Source organism: Dromiciops gliroides, chromosome 1, assembly GCF_019393635.1.
Source record: "Dromiciops gliroides isolate mDroGli1 chromosome 1, mDroGli1.pri, whole genome shotgun sequence".
Lineage (NCBI taxonomy): Eukaryota > Metazoa > Chordata > Mammalia > Microbiotheria > Microbiotheriidae > Dromiciops > Dromiciops gliroides.
In genome coordinates this window covers 737,278,433-737,305,971 of record NC_057861.1, presented here as the reverse complement: position 1 = coordinate 737,305,971, position 27,539 = coordinate 737,278,433, and the positions used below count along the sequence as shown (strand labels likewise).

The following is a 27,539-nucleotide window of genomic DNA, read 5'->3' as shown; positions in this document are numbered from 1 at the left end:
GTCTACAGAGAACCTTAGGTGTGGTTTAGTGGCCAGTTTCCATTTAAGTTTGACAACACTGGGGTAGTAGATGACCTCAGAGCCAGGAGAATCTGAGCTTATCACACCTCTGACATATATATTGGCTGTGTGACTGGGGAGGGGCACTTGATGACTCAAGGAGCTCTCGAAGATGCCAAGTTTCAGAGCAGGTGCCAGGCAAACTACATCTGTAGAGGGAATTTCCTTAAAGGAAGTCTTATGTAACTGTGAAATCACAACTCTGATCCCATCCTTCCCCAATGCGACATTTTTTTTTGATGAGTCAATTGGGGTTAAGTGACTTGCTCAAAGTCACAAAGCTAGTAAGTGTCAAGTGTCTGAGGTCGGATTTGAACTCAGATCCTCCTGAATCCAGGGCCAGTACTCTATCCACTATGCCACCTACCTGCCCCCCCAATGCGACATTTTCTATTCACTTACATGTGGACATTTGATTGTACACAGTGTGTTTTATTCACTTATCTTCCTCCCTCAGTAGAACATAAACTCAGCAGACAGGCATGGTTGGGATTTTGTGCCTGGCACATAGGACAATTCATAAATGCTTTCTGAATCCATGAATAAATAACTCATATTATACTTGTGGGCCATACTCACAGTTTAGCATATTCTTCAAAAGCTGCCTCACCAACTCGGTTGTAAACCCCTTGGGGGCAGGCTTCATATATTGACCTAGGACTCCAATCTCTGTCTCTGTGACTTCCCTGCCCAAAGCTTCCCTTCCCTGTCTATTACTCCCCTATAAACATCTTCCCTGATTAGAATATAAGTTTGCATGTGTTTGTATTTCCAGAGCTTAGCATAGTTCCTGGCACATGGTAAATGCTTAATAAATACCTTCTCATTCCCATGCACTCATTCTTGGCTCTTCTGCCGCTTCAAGCATGATATTAAGCACAGAGAAGAAGGTGCATAGTTAGAATCATAGTCTCAGATGTTATCTAGTTCAACTGGGACCCAAGCAGAAATAAGCTTTTAGCTTCCCCTGGAAGGGGTCGTCTGCTTTCTCTTGTAGCTCTCCACTGAATGGGCATGTGCTATCTTCCAAAGCAGCACAGAATGTCAGACAGGGTCCTCCATATTCCTTTCTGTTTTCTTTCCCCCACTGTTGTGAATTCTGCCCTCTGGGCACAACCTGGACAAGACTGATCCCTTTTCCACAGAACATCTTTTCAACACTTGAAAACAGCTGTTGTGCTCTACCTGTCTTCCCTCCTGCAGCCTAAGCATTGCCAGCTCTTTATCCTATATTATCTCAAGGGCCTTTACTATATTGGTCATCTTCCTCTAGGCCCTGTCCAGCTTATCAATTTCTAATAACACCAATGACGACAACAACAATTATAGTTATATTTATAGGATGCTTTAAGGTTTGCAAAGTGCTACCTTTTGTGATCCTCATAACAACCAGGTGAGGTAGGTGTTCTTATTTTCCCCAATTTACAGATGAGCAAACTGAGGCTGAGAGGCTAAGTGATTTTCCCAGGGTCACACAGTCAATAAGTATCTGAGGAAAGATTGGAACTCAAGTCTTCTTGACTCCAAGTCTCACACTCCATCTCACCACTTAGCTGTCACCCTACCTAAAATGAGGTGTCTGAATGAAGACAATACTCCAGTTAGAGGCTGACCAGGACAGAGTAGAACAGTGTAATCAATGCCTTAGTCCAGAATACCATGTCTCCCTTAATGCAACCTAGGTTTGCCTCCTTCTGTAACTGTAGCTTCTGGGTCTGCCTTGTCACATTGTTGAACATAGGGATCACATCTCCTCTAAGTCTTCTCTAGGCTAAACCATTTCCATCTCTTTCAATGGATTCTAGTATTGGTAAGTTTTCAGCCTTATCATCTAGGTTATTTTAGAAGCTTCAAATGGCCATTATAAAATAAACACCATGAACACTAAATACAATACTCCCAGTGAGGGCTGATCAAGGTCATGTTTAGCAGGCTCATCACCTTTACTCTGGGTACTGTACTTCTCTACGAAGTCAGTCAAAGGCTTGGGTTAGCTCTTTGTCTGACTACCATCACAATGCTGACTCACATTGAACTTAACACCCACAATTAATACTTGCTGAATGATTAGAAAGGAAGAATGTTGGTAGGGAAGAGCCATTTATTTTTACAGAAGGGTTTCCTAATAAATTAGTGATATTTACAAAATGAAAGTTACTTATTTGCCCTATCAATGGGAAAACAATACATGACCCATGCAGTGTGACCTGGTAAGGCATTATTAGCACCCTGGGTATGTTTTTCTAGAATCATAGCTATCTTGCTTTTGAGAAATGAGAATTTTTTTTTTTTTGGTGGAAGCTTGACTAACACATTTAAGGAGTTATATGCTGAAACTCCTGCTTGGTAGAAGGCTTTTTTTTTTTTAAGGGACGCATAAAAATGGCCACCAAATTCCTATTATGCCACACAAAGAACCACACCCATTACTAATACTTGGGCCAATGCTGAAGTGGAAAGTAGCTTCAATATAGAGATTTTGGGGTAGGCCAATGAACAGAGGTGCCATATATGAAGAAATACAGTGTTCTCCCCAGCTTCTAAATCCAACTCGATCAAAGTACCATGGTTTAATAATAATAATAATAATAATAACTAATAATAGAAGGCTTTAAGGTTTTCAAGGTACAATATGCATATTATTGCATGCAGAGAGAGATACAACATTTATGAAGCACTTACTGTATGTCAGTTACTAACACTGTCCTGTCTTCATGATTGAGAAAAACAGGAGATGTGGCACCTGGGTTTGAATCTCAGCTTTGCTACTTACTACCCATGTGACCTTGGACAAGTCACCACCTCTTTAGCTCTAAATCATGTGGAGTCTTTGACAACACCTGTCTATTCCAGCACTAATTTCTTAAGTTTCTTAGGGGCAGGCATGACTTTTTCAGAATGATGGGGGAAATAGGGGAAATTCTCAACCACTCTTGTAGATCTGGCACTTTTTCCAAGGACTGAGCCCAATAGAAGTGCTGGAACCAAGGTAGGGTTAATGTGGCTTTATCCCAGTGCGCCAAAATTTACAAGGTGCTGACGGAACTTATAGCCTATCAGCAGCAAAGAAACAACTGAGTTTAGTATCTAGTTAGTAAAGATAATTTGTTAAAATAGAATGCTACCAGATGGTAGTGCTTCTTCCCCCAAGGGCAGCTGCACCTCATTTGAGCTCCTCTTGGCTCTACGGCGGCCCTACTCCCCAAGCAACCGCCTTGTGGTATCCCATGGTATCCTTTCCCCACCTGCCATTCTGTTTAAATTAATTTGTCTTTAAAAATTGAGCTGTTCCATACGCTTTCTCCTGGGCATATAAATTGCTAGTTATGCCTCTGGACTCTGGATGAAATTTTGTTGGTTACATGAAGAGTCTTTCTCAATTATTTGTTCTTTTGTGAAGCCCTCCCCCATTAACAAAGAGAATGATGCTTGACATGTAGATGCTAGAGGGAATAATTCCCAACATCCTGAGCAGGACTTAGACCCTTTGTGAATGCTAGTGGTCTCAAGTCCAAGGAGGGACCTAGAAAATAATGCTATTTAAGGAAGTTAAAGGTAACACAATACGTTAAGGGACACCAGCATTGTATGTACTCTGGGAGACAAAAAAAAAATAAAAAGAATATGCCTTTTAGAATAGGGTCACAAGACTTCATCAACTGGATTTTAGTCGACTTGGCAGTTTAGTTGAAGAACTGAGGCTTATGAAAAGTTTCCTTCTAAATGGGGAATTTGGAAATAATGAAACATTTAAGCTGAGCCCCCCTTTTCCTACTATGATTGTCTTTCTGGACACATAAAAAATAAGGGAGTTGCCACCTGGTGAAAGCAAACGTATTCTAACAGTTAATTGCAAATGGCTAAGAAGGAGAGAGAGAAGAAAGTGTGCTGGAGGAAGCTGGACATGCTGTCTAGACCTTCTGATATATTAGGTGGTGCCAGGCCATTGACTTGCCCTGAACCACTGGGATGAAATGCTTTGTGGAAAAAGCCAGAGAAGAATGAAGACACAATTTGGAGTCAGATGACCCTTTACTGTCATTCCATAAAAATCCTTCCTCTGCCCCTCCCCCATTGCCTATGGTAACTGTAACAGCTTCCAAAGGGAGAGCTAGAGATTAAAAATGGAATCTTTCTTTTCTTTTCTTTTTTTTTTTTTTGGTCTTTATATTCTTAGTGCCTGGCACATAGTAGATACTTAATAAATGCTCATGAATTAATTAATGCCAGTTGATCAAATTAATCTGGGTCCCAACATTTTATATGTAATTTGCCTACAGATTACCTTTGGAAGGAGATGTGTATTGGAGAGGGAGAAGAGAAAAGGTCATTTTTTCTTTCTTTCTTTCTTTCTTTCTTTCTTTCTTTCTTTCTTTCTTTCTTTCTTTCTTTCTTTCTTTCTTTCTTTCTTTCTTTCTTTCTTTCTTTTTTTTTGCAGGGCAATGAGGGTTAAGCTACTTGCCCAGGGTCATACAATTAGTGTCAAGTGTCTGAGGTCAGATTTGAACTCAGGTCCTCCTGAATCCAGGGCTAATGCTTTATCCACTGTATCACCTAGCTGCCCCCGGTCATACTTTTTTTGAGAGGATAGGGGAGTTGATGGGAGGGGTGGGAGAGGGTGGCTTGTTTTGTTTTGTTCTGGTCAGGTGATTTTATTTTAGATATAGTTCAGTGTGGATACTCATTCCACTGATAAAGGTCAGCAATACCAGAGTGAGAGAGAGAAACAGGGATCCTAGATTTAATGTTGAGAGAATTTTGGAGGCCATTTACAGATAAGAAAACCAAGGCTCAGGTAGGTTATGTGCTTTTCCAACTATGATGCCTCCTCTAGGTCTCTCTTTTCCAGGCTAATAATATTAGGGATACCAATGGGTAGATTACAGTCTTAGAATGTGGCCGGGGCACTGAGGATTATCATCTTGCCCAGGGTTTGGGTATGTAGTGGCTGAGTGACTCTAAGCATTGAGGTTTACTATCTTGCCTGGGGTCAATCAGCCAGGACATGTAGAAGGAAGTACTTGAATTCAGATCTTTCTTACTCTAAGATTTTTCTGCCCATCAGACCATCCTGCCTCTCATGGATTCAAGTATGCTGTGTATAAAACAAACATAAACTCCTTTCTTTGTCTTTGATTTTTGGACTGGGACAGTGGTTCCAGTGGTGTGCTGCACTCTGGGTGAAGAAACACCTTCTACTAATGCAGCTTGACTCTTTCTCTGAAACATCTTAGGATCACAGATTTTAGAGTCGGAAGGGATATTGGAGGTCGTCAGGTCTAATTGCTTCATTTCACAGATGAGGAAACTGAGGTTAGGTGTGGTTAAGTGATTTGTCCATTATGGGGCAGAGGACTTGAACCTAGGTCTTCCCGCCTCTGAGGATGGCTTTCTATTCACTAGACCACATCAATTCTCTCCATGGTTGTCAATATGTTTTAAAATTAGTCCATTGATTTTTCTTTTCAAGAAGAGCAATTCTTTTTCTAGAGGAGCAAGTGTGTGCCAATGCCAATAGAAGCTGGTAGATGAAGACACTTTTTGACAAGAGTCAGCACAGAGACTGGCAAGGAGGGAAGCCGCCCCTCTGTTAATTAATGGGACGTGTTGGAGAATCGAGTACATCTCGTCTTCTGCGATGCAATGTGACAGTGTTTGTTCCACAAAATGTGCCTTGGCTACTTTTGTGTATGTGTGTGTGTGTGTGTGTGTGTGTATGTGTGGTGTGTGTGTGTGTGTGTGTGTGTGTGGCAAAAGTAAGTCTGTCGCTTACTGCCTACATGTTTCAGACTGCTATTCAGAGGGAAAAAATTCCCTTCTCCAAGACATCCAAACCATGTGTGGCTCACCATAGCCAGACTAGAGTGACCCTAAAGTAATGGAGCAATCCGGTCGACTTCTTAGCGTGATTAATGGAACAATCTCCTCTGGATAAGAAAACAAATTAACTCCCAGCACCAAATGTCTCCTGGACCAGGAAAAGCTGTTCAGGAAAAAAAAAAAAGAATGCTTTGGAAAAATCCAGGGACAAATTCCAGCTTGATTTATCCAAGACTGTCCTGAAAATGAATGGAAGCAGTGGATGGGACTGGCTTTGGGAGGAATAAGACGGGATGGAGTCAAATTTGGAGGGTGGGGTTTGTCACTAAGGTAGCGCTTGGTCAGTGAGGTGCCTTTTAGCCAGAGGGAAATGGGGACTCCTTTCTGTTAGCAGAGCTCTATCGCCAGAACAGATACTTCTGATCACAGCCTTCCCCTCCCCTTCTCCTCAATCTTGCTTGGACCCTGGGAAGTCATAGAAACATACAAAGAGGGAAAATATTTCCCTTCCATTTCCAAAGAATAGAAAGTGGGGTCTTCAAAAGGCCAGGGGAATCACTCATCATCTAAATGGCATGTAGGCAGAGGGATAGCCTTGGAATCAAGAAGACCTGGGTTCAAATGCTGCCTGTAATGTATCCTACTTAAGCCACAGGCAGAGTTCACTGCACTGATGAAATCATAGGCATAGTCAAAAAAAAAAAAGAAAGAAAAAGAAAAGAAACCCCTCCTCCCAATCCCAACCCCAAACTCTACCCCCAGTAGAATGTAAGCTATGGATATTTTTCACTTTTTTATTTTGGTCTTTCTATTACTTTGACACAGTTAGCTTGGATATAATAGTTGAATTGAATTCGTCTCTTCCCCTCTCTCTCTCTCTCTCTCTCTGGGGCAATGAGGGTTAAGTGACTTGCCCAGGGTCACACAGCTAGAACATGTCAAGTGACTGAGGCCAGATTTGAACTCAGGTCCTTCTGAATCCAGGGCCAGTGCTTTATCCACTGTGCTACCTAGCTGCCCCCTTTTCCCCTCCTCTCAGTGCTATTGTTGTTGAGTCACTGTTGCCAGAAATTCAGTGGCTAGAAATTCATTATTTTAGCTTAACCTCAATCACATTAAAATATAGATGCATCAGCAGGAGTAATACTTTAAAACTTGTCAGACATTTACACTTTAGTGTGAAAGCATTCATAAAGGCCTTCTCTAAAAAATGTTTGCAAGGGGGAGAGGGAAATGGAGAAATATGAGGGTTGTGGACACCTGACAGAGGCTAGAAGTAAACCCTGGGGCAAGGGAAACAAATTTCATCTGCTTTACAATTTCTGCTCTGGAATAATCTTAGGTGGGCAGCTGGGTGGTGCAGTGGATAGAGAGCTGGGTGAGAGTCAGAAAGACTCATGTTCCTGAGTTCAATCTGGCCTCAAACACTTACTAGCTGGGTGACCCTGGGCAAGTCACTTAACTCTGTTGCCTCAGTTTCCTCTTCTGTAAAGTGAGCTGGAGAAGGAGATGGCAAACTATTCCAGAATCTTTGCCAAGAAAACCTCAAACAGGGTTATGAAGTCAGACAAACCCGAACAACAATAACTACCTTAGCCTGGTCCTGGACCCTGAAAGAGCATTGAAGTTTTTTCTTTTGGTTAATTTAGTTGGATTCTATTTAAAAAAATATTTGGGTCTATGAAGAAAAAAAAGTATGAAAATAGAGAGGACAGGGAAGGAGAGCCAGTATTCATTTGTTTCTCACTTATACTCTAGTTTTTGTTTTAATTCTTTATTGGAAATAATCCCCATTCCCTTTCTCCTCCTAATGTATGGTCAGTCTTGTTAGTTACCTGCCAGATCTACTTTGGGTACTTAGGGATCCTTTCAGCTTTAAGTTTATCTGCAGGTCTCAGCTTTCTCTTCTTCCCAGTCAGAATTTCCTTACACGTCTCATCCTGTCCCCTCAACCCCAATTTCTCTTCTTCCATCCTTCCCTCCTTCCGAATTTTGAAAAATGATTTTGAAGAAAGTGCTTGCAGGCCCAAAGCAGCAAAATCTCATCTCAATGAGGGGAAGATATCTTCCCTATTCCTAGGTTACCTACAAGTTGATCTGACCACTCCTCAGTTTCCTTTGATGGCCTGTCACCTTCATCCATGTCCTTTTCTGTCTCTCTGGTTCTGTCTTCAGTTACCACATTTTTCATATCTTTGCAGATGAACCACAGGTTTATATATCCCCTATTGGACTCTGTATCACCAACAACCTAATACAAATTCTGAAATGAATGCCTTGTAAGCATCCCAAACTCAACATGTCCAAAACAGAATCCATGCTCTTTTCTCCCAAACCCTCCTTCCCGTCCACATTTCTCTACTTCTGTTGGAAGCAGATGTACCATACATGAGGCCTATGAACTGAATGCAGTGGGACAGCATCCCTGAGTACAGCTTGAACAATGCAATTGGGAGCAAGTGAACAATTTCTAAAAATACAATGAAGTGTAGATAGCTTTACAATGAAGTGTAGATAGCTTTAAAATTTAGTCACCCAGGCTCACAACTGTGTTCTACCCTTGACCCTGTACTCTACACGTGCAAGCCTATTGCAAAAGATTATAGTTTCTATATTATGAACCTATCTCACATATGTCCTCTTCTCTCTATTCATACAGCTACAACTCTGGTATTGACTCTAATCACTTGAACTATTGTTATACATTTCTGATTTTTTTCTTTTCTTTTCTCTTTCTTTCTTTCTTCCTTTCTTTCTTTCTTTCTTTCTTGCTTGCTTCCTTCATTCCTTTCTTTTTTTGCAGGGCAGTGAGAGTTAAGTGACTTGCCCAGGGTCACACAGCTAGTAAGTGTCAAATGTCTGAGTTCGGATTTGAACTTGGGTCCTCCTGAATCCAGGGCTGGTGCTTTATCCACTGAGCCACCTAGCTGCCCCGTTTCTGATTGTTTCTATAAATTGTTATAAATTTCTAATTGGTTTCCCTGCCTCAATGCCTCCCTGTTATATTCACTCCAATCCATTTCTCACTCAGCTGCCAAAGTAATTTTCTTTTCCTTTCCTTGCCTTGCCTCGCCTCGCCTCATCTTTCCTTTCCTTTCTTCTCCTCTCCTCCCCTTCCTTTCTTCCTCCCTCCCTTCCTTTCTCTATTTCTTTTTCTTTCTCTCCTTCCTTCTTTCCTTCCTTCCTTCCCTCCTTCCTTCCTTCCTTCCTTCCTTCCTTCCTTCCTTCCTTCCTTCCTTCCTTCCTTCCTTCCTTCCTTCCTTCCTTCCTTCCTTCCTTCCTTTCTTTCTTAAATTGGGGTTAAGTGACTTGCCCAGGGTCACACAGCTAGTAAGTGTCAAGTATCTGAGGCTGGATTTGAACTCCTGACTCCAGGTCAGTACTCAATCCACTGTACCTCCTAGCTGCCCCACAATGTGAATTTCTTAAAGCATAGGCCTCATCACATCATGCCCTTTCCAAACAAACCCTAGTGACTTCTTATTACTTCCAGACCTATGTTGAGCTTTTACAACTCTTTCTCACCTGGCCCCTTCATACCTTTCCAGTCTCCTTACATTACATTACATTACATTCCCCTGTCTGTCCTTTAGGATCCTGTTACACTGGCTTCTTGGGTTTTTCTCACATGGTACCCTCCATCTTCTGTCTCTGTGCCTCAGTATTTCCTCTGACATGCTTGGAATGTTCACCCTTCTCATTGCTGCTTTTCTGGCTTCATTAAAGACTCAGCTCAGATCCCACCTTCTATAGTGGGCCTTGCTGGTCCCCTCCAGAAGCTTATGCTTAACCCATTGAGATAGTCTTCCAGGGCAGCTAGGTGGCACAGTGGATAAAACACCAGCTCTGGATTCAGGAGGACCTGAGTTCAAATCCAGCCTCAGACACTTGATACTTACTAGCTGTGTGACCCTGGGCAAGTCATTTAACCCCAATTGCCTTCCCCCCAAAAAAAGTTGAGATAATCTTCCATCCAATTAGTCTATATCTTGTACATAGCAAATTACTTACACATTTTCTAATTCCATTAGAATGTAAGTTCTCCAAGCTCAGGGATTGTTTTTGCCTTTCTTTTTACAGTTAGTACCTAACGCAGTGCCTGGCACAGAGTAGACGCTTAGTAAACTCTCCTTGATTGACTGATAAAAACCTCATTTTAAACTGGTTTGATACACTGGCCTTCAGTTTGGACATCTTCCAGGGAAAAATACTGTGAGACTCGCCAAGAAACTCAATGATATTTTAAGGTGAAGTGATCTAGATTTATATGTTTCTGGTTAGCTAGGTGGCACAGTAGATAGGGGCAGCTAGGTGACACAGTGGATGGAGTGCTGGGCCTGGAGTCAGGAAGACTCATCTTCATGAGTTCAAATCTAGCCTCAAACTAACTCAAACATGCTGTGTGACCCTAGGCAAGTCACTTAACACTGGCTCATTTTCCCCATCTGTAACATAGGGATAGTAATCACATCTATATCCCCAGGTTGTTATGGGAATCAAATTAGATAATGTAATGTAAAGCTATATATATATATATATATATATATATATATATATATAAGTATTATTATCTGGTGTATTAGGTCATTTCTGGTGCTAGTGGATAAAATATACATGTAGCGGGGTAATGTGAAAAATGATAATGAAGGCAGATTTCTGAGGAACACAGGGGGTCCTAGTATTAGGCAATAGGAATGACTGTTTCTGATACTGCTACACATGCTCAATGTATATATCTATATCTATATCTATATCTATATCTATATCTATATCTATATCTATATCTATATCTATATCTATATCTATATCTATATCTATATCTATCTATCTATCTATCTATCTATCTATCTATCTATCTATCTATCTATCTATCTATCTATCTATCTATCTATCTATCCTGGGGTGGAAGGGTTGTTTTTGGCTTCACATCTTCTCACTGAAGTCCCAAAGTCCTCACTATACCTCTTTTAACTTAGGATCATAGACTTAGAGCTAGAAGGGACCTCAGACATCTTCATTTTCAGGGAGGTTAATTAATTTGCTCAAGGTCACACCATCTGAAAAACTTTCCAGTAGAATTCATATTATAGAACCATTGATTTAGGGCTAAAACATACCTTCGAGGTCATTTTTCCTCCAATGGGAGTCCAATCCTCTCATTTTGCAGAGGCTCAGAGGTAATGGTTTGTCTAAGGGCTGTATTATCTGGCAAACTCTGCAGCTGAATCCATATTGTCATTGATATTTATTTGAAGGGGTCTTAGAAGCTGCCTAATCCAATCCATCCATTTTTCAGCTAAATCTCAGAGGGAGTAAAGTGATTTACCCAAGGTCATGTCACCAGAATACTCTCCAGGTGATCTGTTGGACAACTGGTTATTCCACAACAAAACAACCCCCCTCCCCAAATAGTTGGTTGCTTGTCTAAAAATATGACTGATGGGAAAAACATTTAACTGAATGCATAGATAGACCAAGATGTTGACTGGGTATCATCAGCTAGGCTGATGGACCAATGTCAGATCTATTTACCAACAGTCCCTCAGCCAACTTCTGTGGATTTATTAAGAGAAACCATGGAGTGAGATAGAAAGAGTCAGAAGACCTGGGTTTGAATCTTAACTTCCTCATTTCCTAGCTGTGTGACCCCTGAGTAAGTTTCTGCCCCCTCCCTTCTTTGGGTCCCTGTTTCCTCATTTATAAAATGAAAAAAACTGGACTAGGGGACCATTAGGGTCCTTCCGGCTCTAATGGTCCATGATTCTCTATGATATTATCTACTAAATCATAGATGGGTGGTGACCTGGGTGGGTAGGTGGAGTTCCCACACTGGAAGTCCCTCAGCTGCTGAAATCACAAATCTTTTGGTAATCAGAGAGGCTATCATTTTCTAAATCATCTTTTTAGGGAAAACACATTCAGTTTATTCTTACATTGGCCCTAAAAGTGGATGGACATATAATTTGGCAGTGAAATGGTAAATCAAGGCCACCACAAGGACACTAAAAAAACTTAGTCCAGACAAGCATCATTCTGCTGTTATCAGTGACCTATCACTGAACGATTAAGTTCTTACGGGGCATTTTTAGTATTTTCTGATCTGGTAACTGCTATGGAGAAGCCAAATTCTGATTCACTCTCTGCCAGCCTAATCCCTGAGAAGTCAGATTAAGTGTATAATTGACCCACATAAACCACACATCCTTTCCAATCCAATGTTTTTCAAGTCCCGTTTACACTGACACAGGACCCAGAAAAAAAACACACAACACACTATGAAAGACAGGATATTTCCTCCCACTGGGGATTTCATCAGAGTTGGAGATGGCTTTTTAATCACTGATCTCTGAGCCTTCGAGCTTTAAGCAGATGAGCTAGCCCTAAGCACATCTGTTTTAATCCTGATCTACTCAGGCTGTCTCTTCAAGAAGTACAAGGAGAAAAAAATAAATTAATTTTTGTTTAGTCACTGAAATCTTAGGCACATCTCTTGATGAGCTGATCTCTAATATCTAATGCATGTTTTTATTTTGGGAATGATGTTGAATTAAACATCAGAGAAGGGGTGGGGCAGGAAGCCAACAGCATTCTTTATGGACATCTGAATTTTGCATCTTTGTTCCTTGAACTGGTATTTTTTCCCCTTTTTAAATGGAATTCCTAGGAAGATGGATAATAGCTTTATACACAACCCCCCATGATTGTTTTTATATTAGGGGAAAGATCACCTATTATTTCTTAAAAGAAACTAGGCTGCTACTGGATCTGATGCTTAAAACTCATACTTTGGAATATAATTTTAAATGGCTATATTTGCATTTATTCAAATCAGATAATAATTTTCACCATTTTCCCCTGCTTTGAAAAACAGATAAAAAAGAAAAAAAATCATAGACTGCTGTTTTGCAACAACCTAGAATGAGTTCACAATGCTATTCCATTAGTTTAATCAAAAATCAATATCATACATGGAGAAATATAAATAAGTCTATATTCATTAGCAGAAATATAAAGAAAGTTGTTTGAATATAATTTTTATCTCCTTATTTGGTCTTATAACTGTTCTTAAAGGTAGGTTGAAAGAATTGCTTCCTCTCCTGTGGAAAAAACTATGTGGGGGACATTGGGTAGAAAATGGTGCCCATGCTTTCAGACACACAATTTTGCTTGGTTCTTTCCTTGATTAAAAATGACATCAACAATCCATGAAACCTTTTTTTGAAAAATGGGGGAAAAGAGATTATTCAGCTTCACATACAGAAATTTTCACTTTCCTCCATGATCTGCTTAAATTTAGATTACTAAAGAGACTTTAGGTCCACCTTCTACCAAGCTAGAAGAGACTGAAGGGAGAAGCTAGGTGGTGCAATGGTTAGAGCATTGGAATCAGGAGGACTCAACTTTGTGAGTTCAAATCTGGCCTCAGACATTTTCTAGCTGTGTGGCCCTAGGCAAGTCACTTAACCCTGTTTGCCTCAGTTTCCTCTTTTTTTTTTTTTTGGTGAGGCAATTGGGGTTAAGTGACTTGCTCAGCATTACACAGCTAGTAAATGTCAAGTGTCTGAGGCTGGATTTGAACTCAGGTCCTCCTGAATCCAGGGCCGGTGCTCCATCCACTGCACCACCTAGCTGCCCCCCAGTTTCCTCATTTTTAAAATGAGCTGGAGAAGGACATCACAAACCACTCCAGTATCTTTGCCAAGAAAACCCCCAAATAGGGTTACAAAGAGTCATTATGACTGAAAAACAACCAAACAACAAAAAAGGAAGCTGATTGAAAACAATTTCAGTGAAATTGAGAAAGTCTGCTTGATTTACACTAAGAAATAGGTAAAAATGCAACTAACACCCTCCTAACAATTTTCTCGAAGCTCTAGCTTCCAGTCAAAAAGACAGTGATGGTTCAAGTCAGTGGAAGGAGCCTGAGGTGTGATGGGGTGGCTGGCTCAGATGCCAGGAGAACTTTCAAAAGGGTTAGAAGGTTTAGCCCAAATCATCCCACTTCACATGCTAATGTCTCCCCATTTTTCTTCAAGGACAACAAGCAAAAGATAAAATGACGATCAATACCTAAGGTGAAGACCAGAAAGGAAAGCCATGAAAATGGGGTCAAGAAATGGCCCCTAACTACAAACATAACAGTAGACTTGTTCTTGAATCAAGGCTTGAATATTGAATCTTGAGTCAAGAAGATCTGGGTTTGAATTCTACCTTGGACACGAAATTGCTCGGCAAACTTGGGTACATCACAACCACTCTGAAACTCAATTTCCTTATATGAAAAATGGGGATAAGAACAGCACCTACCTTGCATGGCTGTTGCGCATGTCAAATGAAATAATGCCTTTGTAGACCTTACAGCTTTATATAAAAGCTAGTTATTATTGGCAGAAGGAACAGATACACAAAATTCAGACATAGAAAATGACACAGAAACTTGCCACCCTCCAAACAAAACATAAAATATTGAAATAGAAATCATTTTCTTCTCTCCCAAATGCTCATTGTCTATTATTCATTTTTGCCATTTAAAAAAATGAAACAACTTGGAAAAGAAAGCTTTAGTTCTACTAGGCTCTTCTGAAGCATTTCTGGCAATTGTTTCTCTCTCTACCCTGCAGCTCCTGTCCTTAGAAAAGAAAAGGACCATGGTGTTTAATTATGGCCCAACAGAATGCTCTCTATGAGCCCCACCACATACCCTCCACCCCCCTCCATGGGAGCTCAGAGGACACAAGTGGTTTTCAGGATTCAAACATATAGAGTTCTCTTTACAGAGAAATAAACACCATGCTTGAGGAAGACAGAAGCCGCAAATAACCAAACATGTTGGTAAAATCTGATGTTGTGTAGCTAGATTATAGAAAAACAGTAATTACTGAATGACATTACTCAGTCAGAATGGTAATGAAGTTTTTTGAGAAGATCTGGGTCTTTCAGATGACAAATGTTTTAAATCAATGACAGATTCAGGAACTTTCCCTGCTACTCTCTCAGCTAGGTTGCCTAGCACCAACATTCTATATATTAAGGGAAGAGGTGATTTGGAAAGGAAATCTAGGTGAAAGCAATGCAACCCTTTGTACTGACCTAAGCTGCCACAGAGGAAGCTTTGCTTAGTCTGGAAATAACTTGGTTAAAACTTTTAAAGTCTTGCAGGTGGCCATGGCAAGGGAATATGGGTCTTACTGGGGACAATGTTATTGGTGGAAGAGCCAAGACACAGGGAACCTTTATGAATTTGGGAATGGCTACTCTAGAAAGGTATTCTTTTAAAAATATGAATTTGAAGACACTTTGCTCTTAGAAATTGGGAGAGTTCAAAGGTCTTTTCCTGGCTTTATTTAGTACTGTTATGTCTGAGATCCCCTTCCCCATGCTAATTAGGAAAAAAATAGTGGAGGGGGCTGTTTGCAAACAATATGACAGGCTGGAATGCAGATCAAACCACAAATTCAGTATTGGATGTTTTCAAGATTGGCTAGCACAAGGGTAAGAGTACACACACACACACACACACACACACACACACACACACACACACACTCCTGCATACCACGCACAGACCACACCAAACTGTGCTTTGGGAGATACGGATCAAAGAAAAAGGCAGCTTAGGCATTGAAAAGAGCAATCCATGGGCTCCTCAAAAATTTCCCTTTTATGGAATTGGTTCAATGGAACCGGGCAGTCAGGGCATGATTAGAGGCCCTGCTACAGGGTGGCATCGGCTGTCTCTTTTTTCAATGCCTACTGGATGGGTGATTCAGTGTTTCAGGCATTCGAGGCTCCATACTCTCAGAGAGGCACGCATGCAGAGGAACAAGGAGGCATTAGGTGTGTTTTACGCATGTATGAGGCATTCTCAGTGGAGGTGGGTCATGCTAGAAGATGTACACAGGAAGATTATTTGACTTTAATTCATGCCACTTGAGGTAATGTGATAAAACATTTGACATGAGAGATAAGTTCCATTTTCATCTGGGGTCACCAGTGAGAGAGTGAAAGAAAGGAGAAAGAAAGAGAGAGAGAGAGAGAGAGAGAGAGAGAGAGAGAGAGAGAGAGAGAGAATGAGAACTATAAAGAGTATTCTTAAATAAAAGTAATGCAGAGGAGTGGAATATCATGTACAAAAAGAAAATGATAAGAAAATGATTGGGAATAGGGGAAAGAAAGGGCTTTTGAACACATTATGGAAGCAAATGAGCTGGAAGACAAAGCATCAAAAGTAGGAAGCATCGAAATCGGGAAAGCTGTGCCAGGCAATGAGATCACCAAGATGAAACAACACGGAATAATAATAATAATTAAAAAAATCCAATGTCAACTGCTGTACACAATTAAAGAAATCATATAGAAACAAGAATCCCGAAGTAGACCAAAACATTAACACTGCCTTGGCACTCCAGACACGAAACCTTAAAGGGGGAAGCCGACTCTTCACAAAATTTACGAGGACAAGGGGGGCACCACACAATGGTAGCAAACACAGAGACAGAGAAATCAGTTCCCATGCACTCACGCCAGGTCTATACTGGCAAATGACGTGGAATCCAGAAACCATTCTCGGGATCATTCCAAGAAATCTCCACTTCCCCGCACTTCGCCTGTCCCAATCACTTTGGCCGGAAGTAGAAACTAAGGACCAAAGTGGGGTTTGGGACTCAGTTATCTATTTTGGCAGTGCAGACATGAGGACTGTCAAAAAAAAAAAGAAATAAAGAAACAGAAAAAAAGAAAAGAAAAGAAAAAGAAAAAGAAAGAAAATAAAGGGGGGAGGGGCTGAAAACGATTAATTCTCAAGACATCCAAGTCAGTGTTCTCTAAAAGTTTTTGTTTGTTTTTAATCCAGGGTCTTCCAGTCATGTGTAGCTGCTCTCTCTCTCGCTCTCTCTCTTCGTAGATGTTAATTTTTATAGATTTTCATGGAGACTGCATAGTCTCAATTCGGTCTGTTTGCCGAGGATTTTTTCTTGTGTGTGTTTTTTTTTTAAAGCCCCACGAAACTTAGTCATTCTCGAGGAGATAACAATGCAGCACCTACAGCTCATCTGCATGTCACAGCTGTCAGGCAGCGAGAGACAAGCAGCAGGGTAGCGGAGAGGTATGCAGGCAATGAATGCCACCCAGACTGGAAGACGGCTCCCTAAAAAACAATGGGACTGGATTGCAATGACGAGAACAATGACCGAGAGAGATCTCTGCCCGTTCTGAGAAAGCTTCCTCACAAGCTCGGTGCTGGGGAACGTGTCAGCTTAATAAAAAGACACTGCTACCCTACGGATCACACAGATAAAGACCAGGACGCAGTAAGACCAGAGGAGAGAGATTCAGAACAGAGAGACAACAGAGACAAGAGCCTGAGTCAGAGGAAAGGGAAAGATTGGGTTGGATTTAATAACCGATTGGGTTTTGGTTTTGTTTTTGTTTTTTTAGTTCTCAAAATGTGACTTATCCTCCTGTCTCTTATTTTGTCACATTTTGGAGAGTCTCCTCCTTGGTCTGCAAGGAGGAGAAGGCATCTACTTACATCAAATAACCTTTCTATATACATCTCCTCATTGACCTTATCACGGAGGACATCCTGAGAGTGGCGGACAAATGTCACGTAGGCATCGGCAACGTCCATCCCAGGCTTCTGCAAAGAAAGACAGAAATGTGAAAATGGCATTTTCTTCATGTCCTACGCTACCTTTCATTCTCCCGTCCTCACTCAGGGAATAACTGCTGTTGACTTTTATAGGATGCCTTCCTTGTCCACATTCTGCTGTGCATTGTTCAAGGCTATTTTCCACAGGGCCCATGGTATATATTGGATGGGGGGGGGGAAGGGACAGGACTGTGGGATTTCCGATTCCAAAGGAGCCCTGTTCAGTCTCCCTGATCAAGGATCCCCTTTATAACATACCTGACAGGTGGTTGGCCAGTTTTAGACTGGAAGACCTTCATTGACAGGAAACCCAGTATCTTCGAAAACAAACAGTTCTACTCTAGGCTAGTTCCAGTCATTAGGAAGCTTTTCCTGACATCAATCCTAAGTAGGACTCTTTGTGGCTTACACCTAACTGCTTCTAGTTCTGCCTGTCGGATCCAAGCAGAGCAAAGCTAATTTACCCTTTTCCACATGATAACACTCTAAATGCTTAGCTTTACAGGTTTAGAGCCAGAAGGGACCTGAGATCTAGGCTAATTATTTAATTTCAAAGAGGTTGAAACTGACACCCAGAAAAGTTGAGTGGCAAAGCTAGGATTTGAACCCAAGTCTTCTGACCCTAATTCCCACATGTATTCTACTACACCAATGAAGGAGAAAATGTTCTCCTGCCTCAGACTTCTCTTCTTCAAATAAAACTATGGCTAAGCAGTGAATTGGGCAGCTAAGCCAGGGCTGGAGTCAGGAAGACCCGAGTTCAAATCCAACTTCAGACACTTACAGTCTGGGTGACCCTGGGTCACTTAACCCCATTTACCTCAGTTTCTTCATCTGTACAATGAGCTGGAGAAGGAAATGGCAAACCACTCCAGTATCTTTGTCAAGAAAATCCCAAATGGGGTCATGAAGTGTCAGGCATGACTGAAGAACAAAATCAGTGGATTGGGATGGCAGAGTCTTAGAGAAGTTATCATTGCCCTCCTCTCCTTTTTCTCTACTTCTATCTTTAGCAAAATCACTCATAGAAACATCTTCATTGGCTACCTCTGGGTAGTAGTCAGGCTAGGTTTGGGACTGCAGACCCAATTACAGGCACTTCAAAGTCACTAATATTTCAAGGTCCATCAGTCAGAAACTGAACAGCACCCTTTTTTCCTGCTCAAAAATGCTATAATGTGTTTGTAAAATACAGATTTCGATCTTTACAAAAACAACAGCATGATGAAGTGGATAGGTCTTCCCCTTGGAATTGGGAAAACCTAGATTCAAATCCTTCCTCTGAGACATACTCGTTTTGTATCCATGGACAAATCATTTAACTTCTCAGTGCCCCGGGCAGCCCTCTAAGACTATAAATTGCAGGGAAAATTCCTGCTTGTGTTGGTCAAGGGAAATTCTCATTGGGTGCTCCCAACACTGATAAAATCACAGGTCTAGTAAAAATAAGAACAGTGTTCTTTGTTGTTAAAATCAAGGTTCTCATTTATCCAATTTGCTTACATTTCCCACTTGATCAGCTTGCCTAGATCAGGTAGACAACCACTCTCTCTGCCTCCCAACTGATTCTTATAGTTTAATAATAAAAATAACAATAATGATAATAATACTCTCTATCATAAATATGCCTTTCACATAAATGAAATTTTGTACAAAGGTAGGGGGACAGGGAGGGAGCAATTGGGCAACAATTTCTTATGGGGGGGGACAGCCCCAGCCCAAACCTGGAGATCACCCTGTTTGAGATGCCACAATCCAAGTTAGCTCCAAAGAAACCCATTAAAATACTGTAATGTGGGTCATTGGGAGAGCTACCACCAAACCTCCAGAAGTTTCCACAGCAGCAGATATGTACGTTTGCTAATAACTAATAAGATTAGTTTTCATTACTGTGATTTACCTTAGATCACAAAGTATCATTTCCCTACCAGACGTGACTGTCAGCCACTGCAAATTGAAGTTAGTTAACACTTCTGTGTAATTTCCAGGGTGAAAATGAGGAAGGTTTGGAAACAGTAGGACTGTATTTTTTTCCCTGATACAAAGCAAACAATTATCAAGCAAAGGGCCAATGCTAGGCCCCTGGGTTGCCAGTAACATTTCTTAACACCTGCTGAAACAATGACAAGGTATTAATTTGAAAAACAATGAGGACAAACCAATGGGCTGTAGTCAAGTGTTACACTTTCAACAATTTTCTGCAGACAGGGATGTGCCAGGTCTGTGATGGTCCTATAATTGTTGGAATCTTATGATACAAAACAATAGCATTTCTGGAAGGAGATGTAAATGATAGCTGTCAGGTCTTCTTGCTACTGAGGCCTGATTAGCCAATGCCATTTTCAGTAGGAGGTGGGGGCTTACACCACTTGAGAAGAGACAGGATTTGAGCCTTAAACTTCTGGTCTAACGTTTACTATCTGGGTGTCCATAGTCTCTCTGAGCCTCAATTTCCCCATCATCTCTAAAAGGGAGGTGGGATAATAGGTGTCATTGTGGGAACAGTATTCTGTAAACCTTTATGTGCTCTATAAATGAGAGCTGTTACCTTGAAGGAACTTCATAAATACTTAATGCATTCTTATTATGGGTGTGCATTCATTGGTAGTGTTTGTACTGAGAGTCAGTCTGGATATACTCTGGGAGTCAGGAAGACCTTAGTTTTGATCCTACCTGGAAAACTTATGAATTGTGTGACCCTGGATAAATCATTTCTCAGTTTCCTCATTTGTAAAATGAGAGAGTCAGACTATATGACGTCTATGATCTCTTTCAGCTTTAAATCTGTGACCTTATGAATCTGGGCTTCATTTCTGCCTCTGCCAAGACCCATCTATGGGATTCTGGGGAAGTCCCCTTAACTCTCCATGCCTGAGGCAATTCTTGAAGTCTCCAATTCACCCAGGATTGTCTATCTGCATTGTGAAGGGAAATTTCACATCCATCAGCTCCTCATTATGATTCCATGGATCTAGACCAAAACAAGCTCTCACAACCTCTCTAGTCCTCTTCAAGGTAACATCATTATAAGGACTGAGGCTTAGGAATGAAATTCTTTATGGAGTCCCAGTTTCACTTACTTTAGAAGCAGTCAGCCAGACTTTTGCCAACTCTCTTTTCCATGTTCTGGTTTGGAGAGCTTTTCTAAACATACCTTCCATCTTGTTGCAAATTTCAGAAACTTGAACCCCCCTACAGCAATTGGCTTCATTAATTTTGTTGATATTTTTCTGTTTCCTACCATAACAGCATCTCATTTATCTGGAGATCACTTATATGATAACTGCAACTATCCAAATAAGCACAATGATAAAAGGGCAGGGACACAGTGGCTACGTGGGATAGGGACTGGATCTGGGACTTCCCTGGTATAGTCAAAGCCCATGGGAGGAAACTCTATTTGCCAAATGCAGAACTGCAATGTATAGTCTTAGCTGCCCACAGAACAGAACAGGTAAATTATTTGCTTAGGGCCATACAGCCAAAGTGTGTCAGACTTGAACCTGGATTTCTTGCCTGCAAGACAAGCTCTATATTCGATACACACTGCTGCTTCTCTTGAATTTTACAAATAAAGGTATTCTAGGATGTTATTTGGAGCCAATTAACTCTTATTTTGGTAACAATTTTAATAATTTTGGTTATTGGTTCTTTTAGACACATTAGATCAGAAGCACCGGACTGCCTGATAGCAGTGAGAAGTAATGGTGGAAGAAAGAGAAAAAAGAAAATCCATGAAAAAGACAAAGTTGTGTACATGAACCAAGAACACAATAAGCACAGAAATCTGGGGTCTTTGGTTGTAGGGACAGAGATCACACCTTGGTAGCCCTGGAGATGTGGGAATCCCAGCACAGTCCAATGGTGGGGACTTAATTATCCAGAAGAGGATTAGTTATATTAGCAAACTCTTTATGATGGCAGGAAGTATGATGAATTTTAGAGAGAGATTCTCATATAAAACATTATTTTATTTTACTCAATGGGATAAATGGTAATTTGGGAAAGTCATATATTGTAGAGCAGCTCATTTCTGAATGATGTTGTGTAATGAGGTCCTATCTACCTTGTTGCTGCTACTATTATTACTGCTACTACTACCACCATTGCTACTATTACTACTGACCTTTCTCTCTCTGTCTCTCTCTCTGTCTCCCTCTCCCCCATGTCCCCCCCCCATCTCCATACAACTCTATCACTTAAGGAAATTGAAGCCCATAGAAGTAATAGTCATAAAAATTCATAGGCCATCAGAGATGGAAAAGACCTGAGAGATCACCTAGTCCTACCATATCATTTTACAGGTTAGGGTCATGGAGGTAATACATATATTAGGTGGAATTTGAACCCAGGTCTTTCTGACTCCAATCCAGGATTCTACCCATATAACCAGGCTAGAAATTGCAGGACATTGATACTTTTTTTTTTTTTTAAAACACTAATACCACTTTTGTGTGAGCAAACTCCCTCTTGAAATCTGGGACCATTTTGCTACTAACAGGAGTCAAAGCTTTAATTTCCACAAAAACTCATCAGACATGAGGGTAATAAGCCTTTACATTAACAGAGGAATCCAGTCCATCTTTATAATTAAGCCAAACTTGACCATGGATGACTTGGAAGCTGGTGCTAAAGGTGGATGAACACAAATTAGTGATCTTTAACCTATTAATCATAGCTTAAGGTATAGTTAGCTTGGCAGTGGCCTGCACACATGAGCAGAGGTTGGCTTATGGCTGTTATTTCTAAGTGTTTGCAGGTCCATGAAGAACCTGGCCTTCCTCGATTGAATTTTTGGTTTGGGAGCCCAGCCATCAAATGCATACAGTGGCACATACTGAAGATTGGAAGATGATTGGCAAAAGTGGGTCATCTCATCCAAGGGATAAATGTCCTTATGGAGTTCCATGCCTCCATTCACATCTATAACCTGAGAGAGAGTTGCTTTGGTAGAGGGATGGCAAAAGTTTTCTCACTGTGCTTTCTCTCCAAGTCAGGTTTCCAGACCAGGCCTAAACCTTTAAATTTCTGAGGATAAAGAGAGAACTTGAGCTACTTGACCTACGCTGGAATCTTCAGAGGCTCAGGAATGTTAGGCATCCTATTCATGGATGTATCTGCTTTAAACTGAGGAAAGTACTTGGTGTGGGCTATTAAGAATTCTCACGTATGTTAGAGAATTGTCTAGATTGTTGGGGTTGAATGAGAATGTTCAGCTTGGCACTAGGGTTAGGCTGTGCCAGGCAGCCAGGTAGAATCATGTAGGCAGCCAGCCATTCAAGTTTGGCTCAGCCTATGTCTTGGGCAATTCAACCCACTTCTCTGAAGTTATCATACCTTTCTCCATTCTCAACTACAGAGAGGTTACAAGGCTGATCAAGGTGAAGGAGTTTGAACTCCCTAGATGAAAAGCATTATATAAATTCAAGGTATAATTATAGATTCCACATTCTTTCATTAAACAAATAAAATGTATGCTAATGCTAATTTCAGTCCAATTTCTGACAATTTATTGTCCTTTTAGAAGTAAGCTGATAAACTGTAACACACTTTCAGGGGAAATGAATTTAAATGTTAATATAAATCCCTTTGGAAACTGACATATCTTAACTAATAAGTATTTGAACAACGAAGACACTTAACCACGTTCGGGGCCAGAAACATTCAGTATAAGACCCTTGGTAGCTGTTGAGATAAGCTCTCCAAATTTAATATTTTGCAACAGACCTACATCTCTTTTATTCTAAATGGAAGCACAATCATTTTCTTATCTCCTCTCATACAATATATTTAAATCGCTTCATTTTTAGTTTGCTAATCTGCAGGGCAAGGTTTATCTGTGAGTGTATCCTGGTTTATCACAGGTAATCCCACACTCCAGCATTCATATATTGTACTTAACCTCAATTTAAATGTAAATTTTGGGCAACTTTAAGTGCTTTATCTATGAGCTTTAAGGGCTCTCTTCATTAACGAGGCCTCCTCTAATTATAAGGGGTTTTGCAAGATTTTCTTAAAACAATTGCAGAACACACCAAAAAATGAACAAGTTCAGACTGTATTTGTTTTCATCAAAATATTGTCTCCCTTATACAAATTTCTAGTTCATAGTAGAATCCCCAAGGGATGTAAGCAAGAGGGGGTTGAGTAAGATGATATTAGAATGTAACTTACTAGAAAAACCAAATATAAATGAAATGAAAGTGAATTGTCCTTTAGCCTTGTACTGTGAGGCTGCTTTTGTTTCTGCCTCAAGCTCTCCTGGCTGAAAGAAATAATCATCGATTTCCCATGTGGGGAAAAAAATTACTCAGAAATATTCTGGGCTTCCCTCTTTCTAATGACTAAAAATTCAGCACCAAACCATCAAGAACAGCAACATCCCCATTGTGAAGAAAGCAACAAACATTTTGAGTGATACTCACAGGGACGTCCACATACTTGGAAGCTGCCTTCACCTTAGGAGGAAAGAAGAGATGGGGCGTGAGACATGGTTTTATATCGGACCATTCCTAGCTCAGTGTAGTAACACAACGTGAATTAAAACAATAAGCCATATCACAATGCTGATTAGGAAAACAAACAAAAAAGGTACTAACAATAACGTTTGTTATTTGGAGCCAGAACTTTAACTATTGAGATGGGGAGAGAGAGACAGAGGCAGAGACAGACAGAGGAGAGACAGACAGATGAGAGAGAGACACACACAGACAGACAGAGAGACAGAGAGAGAAAGGGAGAGAGGGAGACAGAGAGACAGAAAGACAGAGACAAAGAAACAGATACAGATAGAAACAGAAAGAGACAGAGGCAAAGACAGAGACAGGGAAAACAGAGGGATAGAGACAGGCAGAGATAGAGGGACAGAAAGAGACATAAATAGAAAGACAGAGGAAAAAGAGAGAGAGAGAAAGAAGAGAGAACAAAATCAGTTCTATTGACTCCCAGTCTCTAATAACAGCAGATGCTACTGTAGGAGTCCTGATTTTTTTCCTCCTTGTGAAAGCAGGAGAAGGAATTGTGGTGAAGCAGAAATGGATTGTTCAGAGGGCACAAGGATACACATGACTAAAGCCATTTGCTTATTTGCTTTTCTCTGTCTTTTCCTCCCTCTCTTCCCCCTTCCCCCCCTTTCTCTTTCTTTATCCCCGCCCCCCCCACCCCCCACCGCTTTGTACCTGGGTTTCTGGTATCATTACAAATCAACTTGGAATTAATTGAATAGCAGAGCCCTCATTTTAGGCTATGGGATTCAGTTCCCTTTCAGGAGCCCTGGTATGTGAACATTGGGCAACGTTTGTCCCATTGGGCAGAGGAGGGAAGAAAGCCACTAGAGAGATTCCCACCTGACAAAGAGATTCCAACCTGACCCAAGGCTGTCCTTAGATTACATGGATTATGCTTTTTGAATGTTAAAACATTTGGTGAAATTACACTGAATAGGAGATGGAGGTGGGGAGGACAAGAAAGGGGTCAGTTGTTTTATTTAAAAATTAAAAAAAAAACACTAGGAAGTAAATCCCTGCTCTAAGCAGTCAATCAGCCAACAAGCATTTATAAGTGTCTGGTAATAAGTTCTGAGTTGGTTAGTTTTATATGCAATCATCTTTTTTATTATAGTTTGTTATGGAAATGATTGTTTTATTCCAGAAATTAAAAATAAAATAAAATAAAGAATCTGGGGTGAATTAAAAAAAAAACCTGATAATTCACAGAGCATTTCATTTCTAAAATTAGGGTCAAATGGGAATGAACAGTATGGCCTTTGGATAGAATGTGGCTATTGTAATGGAAAACAACAATAACAATAATTATTATTTATATAGCACTCTAAGATTTGCAAAGCATTTTATAAATATCACCTAATTTTATTCTCACAACAACTCTGGGAGGTAGGTGCTATTATTCTAGGGTTTTTTTTTGTTTGTCCTTTGTTTCTGAAGAGGACCATGCATGACATTGGGTTGATGTCATGACTTGCATTGAATTGGATTTAAGTGATGGAGGGCTGTGCAAGGTCATCAAGCTCACTCTCCTCTAGAGCCATTTGGGTCCAGTGGGAAGATATATATCAGGACCCCTGGAGATGGGTCCGGATGGTTAAGGCAATTGGAGTTAAGTGATCTGCCTAGGGTCACACAGCTAGTAAGTGTGTGAGGTGAGATTTGAACTCAGGTCCTTTCAACTTCAGGGCCAGTGCTCTATCCACTGAGCCACCTAGCTACTTCTTGGGTTGACAGATGAGGAAATGGAAGCAGGAAGAAGTTTAGTGATTTGCCTGGGATCATGCACCTAACTCCAAGTTCGGCACTCCATCCACTGTACCACCTCACTGAACCCCTTTAGAATATTGTAGTTCTGACATGCACCACCTGCACGAGCAGGGCAGGCCATCTTCTCTCTCAGTGCCCATGGGAATTTCTGTGACTACATATTGCCGCTATATTCCCAGAAATGACTTGGTGGAAGGAATTTCTATAATGAGTGTTCCCTATATTGATGGAATCACAGGTCCATTCCCACCTTCCTTTCTGTCATACAAAACGAGGGCGGAACACTATGTTGATGACTGGGGGAGACACAAAGAATATATAAATCAATCCATAAGCAACTATTAAGCACCTACTATGTGCCAGGCATTAGTAATTCAAAGACAAAAGTGTAATTAATCTTTGACTTTAGGGAACATATTGGGTATGTTTGTAAAAAAGAGGTAATAGAGAGGGGGAAGGCACTAGCAACTGGGGGAGCGGGGTGGCAAGGAATCGGGATAGACTTCGTGTAGGCTCTGGTGCTCAAGTTCAGCCTGGAAGGAAACTAGGGTTTCTGAGAGACACATACACCATGATCTATTCCCTAATGAAGCTCTCAGTGTCATGGGGTGCTGATAATGACACACAATAAGTTAACTGTTCGTACACACAGATGACAAAATAATATAAGATTAGAGTGTAAGAGAGTGCACATCAAGTGTTACATGAAGTCTGAGGGGAGAAGGATTGATCCTGATTAGGGCACCAGGGAAGGCTCCCTGGAAAAGCCTGGATTTGAATTGAGCATTAGAGAATGGATAAGATTTCAGCAGGTTGAGATATTGGTGGTGGTGGGGGGGAGTGGAATGGGGGTGGTGGTGGAAGAGCAGGGAGGGGAGGGCATTCCAGCTACAGGAAATGAAATAAATAAAGGGACAGGGGTAGGCTATTAATGTGCTCCTCTAAGGGACAGAGGGTGGTTCTGTTTGGGAAGAACACTGGTGGAAAGGAATAGCGAGATCAGGGTAGAAAAGGGTTCAGATTATGGAAGGCCTTGAATACCACGTTGAGGGAAAGAAGCACAAGTGACTAGAGGAGAGACATTGGCAGCCTTTTTTCTTCCATAGCTAGATGTATCCTTTGCTCTGGAGATGCTAATTTATAGCAGTTGGTACTTTTGCGGCTACCGAAATGATCAACCTTTAAACACGCCTACTCTTCCTTCCCTGCTCACATTCCGTTCCACTCAAGAGAGGAGCCAAATTCTTAACCCTCTCATGGCAGCTGGGACAGCCTGATGGACCTCATGGCTAAAGTCCAGCCTCTACTGTTATCTACCAACAACTATATTCATGTTTCGATTCCCAGCCTAATGGTTTGATTACTTATCTTTACATGAAGAAGATAAATGGATTTCTATTTTTCAGTCCTTCAATAGGATCATATTTTTAGTGGTGAAAGTGATCGTGGAAGGTACAATCTTATTGTATAGTTCCTTGGATCAAGGATTTAGAGCCAGAAGAGAAGTTAGAAGTCATCTCATCCAACTTCCTCTTTTTGTGGTTGGGGAAACTGACTGAGGTCATACAGGTAGGGAAATCCAGCCTCAGTTTATTCCTTGGTGCCAAACCTAAGGGGAAAGGTAGTGGCATAGCTCTCTGCTCTGGTCAGACCACACCTAGAGTACTGGGTCCAGTACAAAGACCACCTTCTGAGACCACTGTTCTCTAATAATCTTATCATACTCCTCTTCTTTA

General features: G+C 40.9%; 1 protein-coding gene across 24 annotated transcripts in view; it reads right to left on the bottom strand.

Moving 5' to 3' along the window:
• The window catches only part of CADPS (calcium dependent secretion activator), a 555,724-nt gene that overhangs the window by 26,449 nt on the left and 501,736 nt on the right, over positions 1–27,539 (bottom strand). For all 24 annotated transcript variants that reach the window (XM_043978805.1, XM_043978803.1, XM_043978804.1 and 21 more), the window contains 2 exons: positions 23,956–23,988; positions 17,411–17,518 (listed from right to left, as the gene is read on the bottom strand). In XM_043978805.1, the coding sequence (XP_043834740.1) occupies positions 17,411–17,518; positions 23,956–23,988 (141 nt within the window). The remainder of the gene's footprint in view (positions 1–17,410; positions 17,519–23,955; positions 23,989–27,539) is intronic.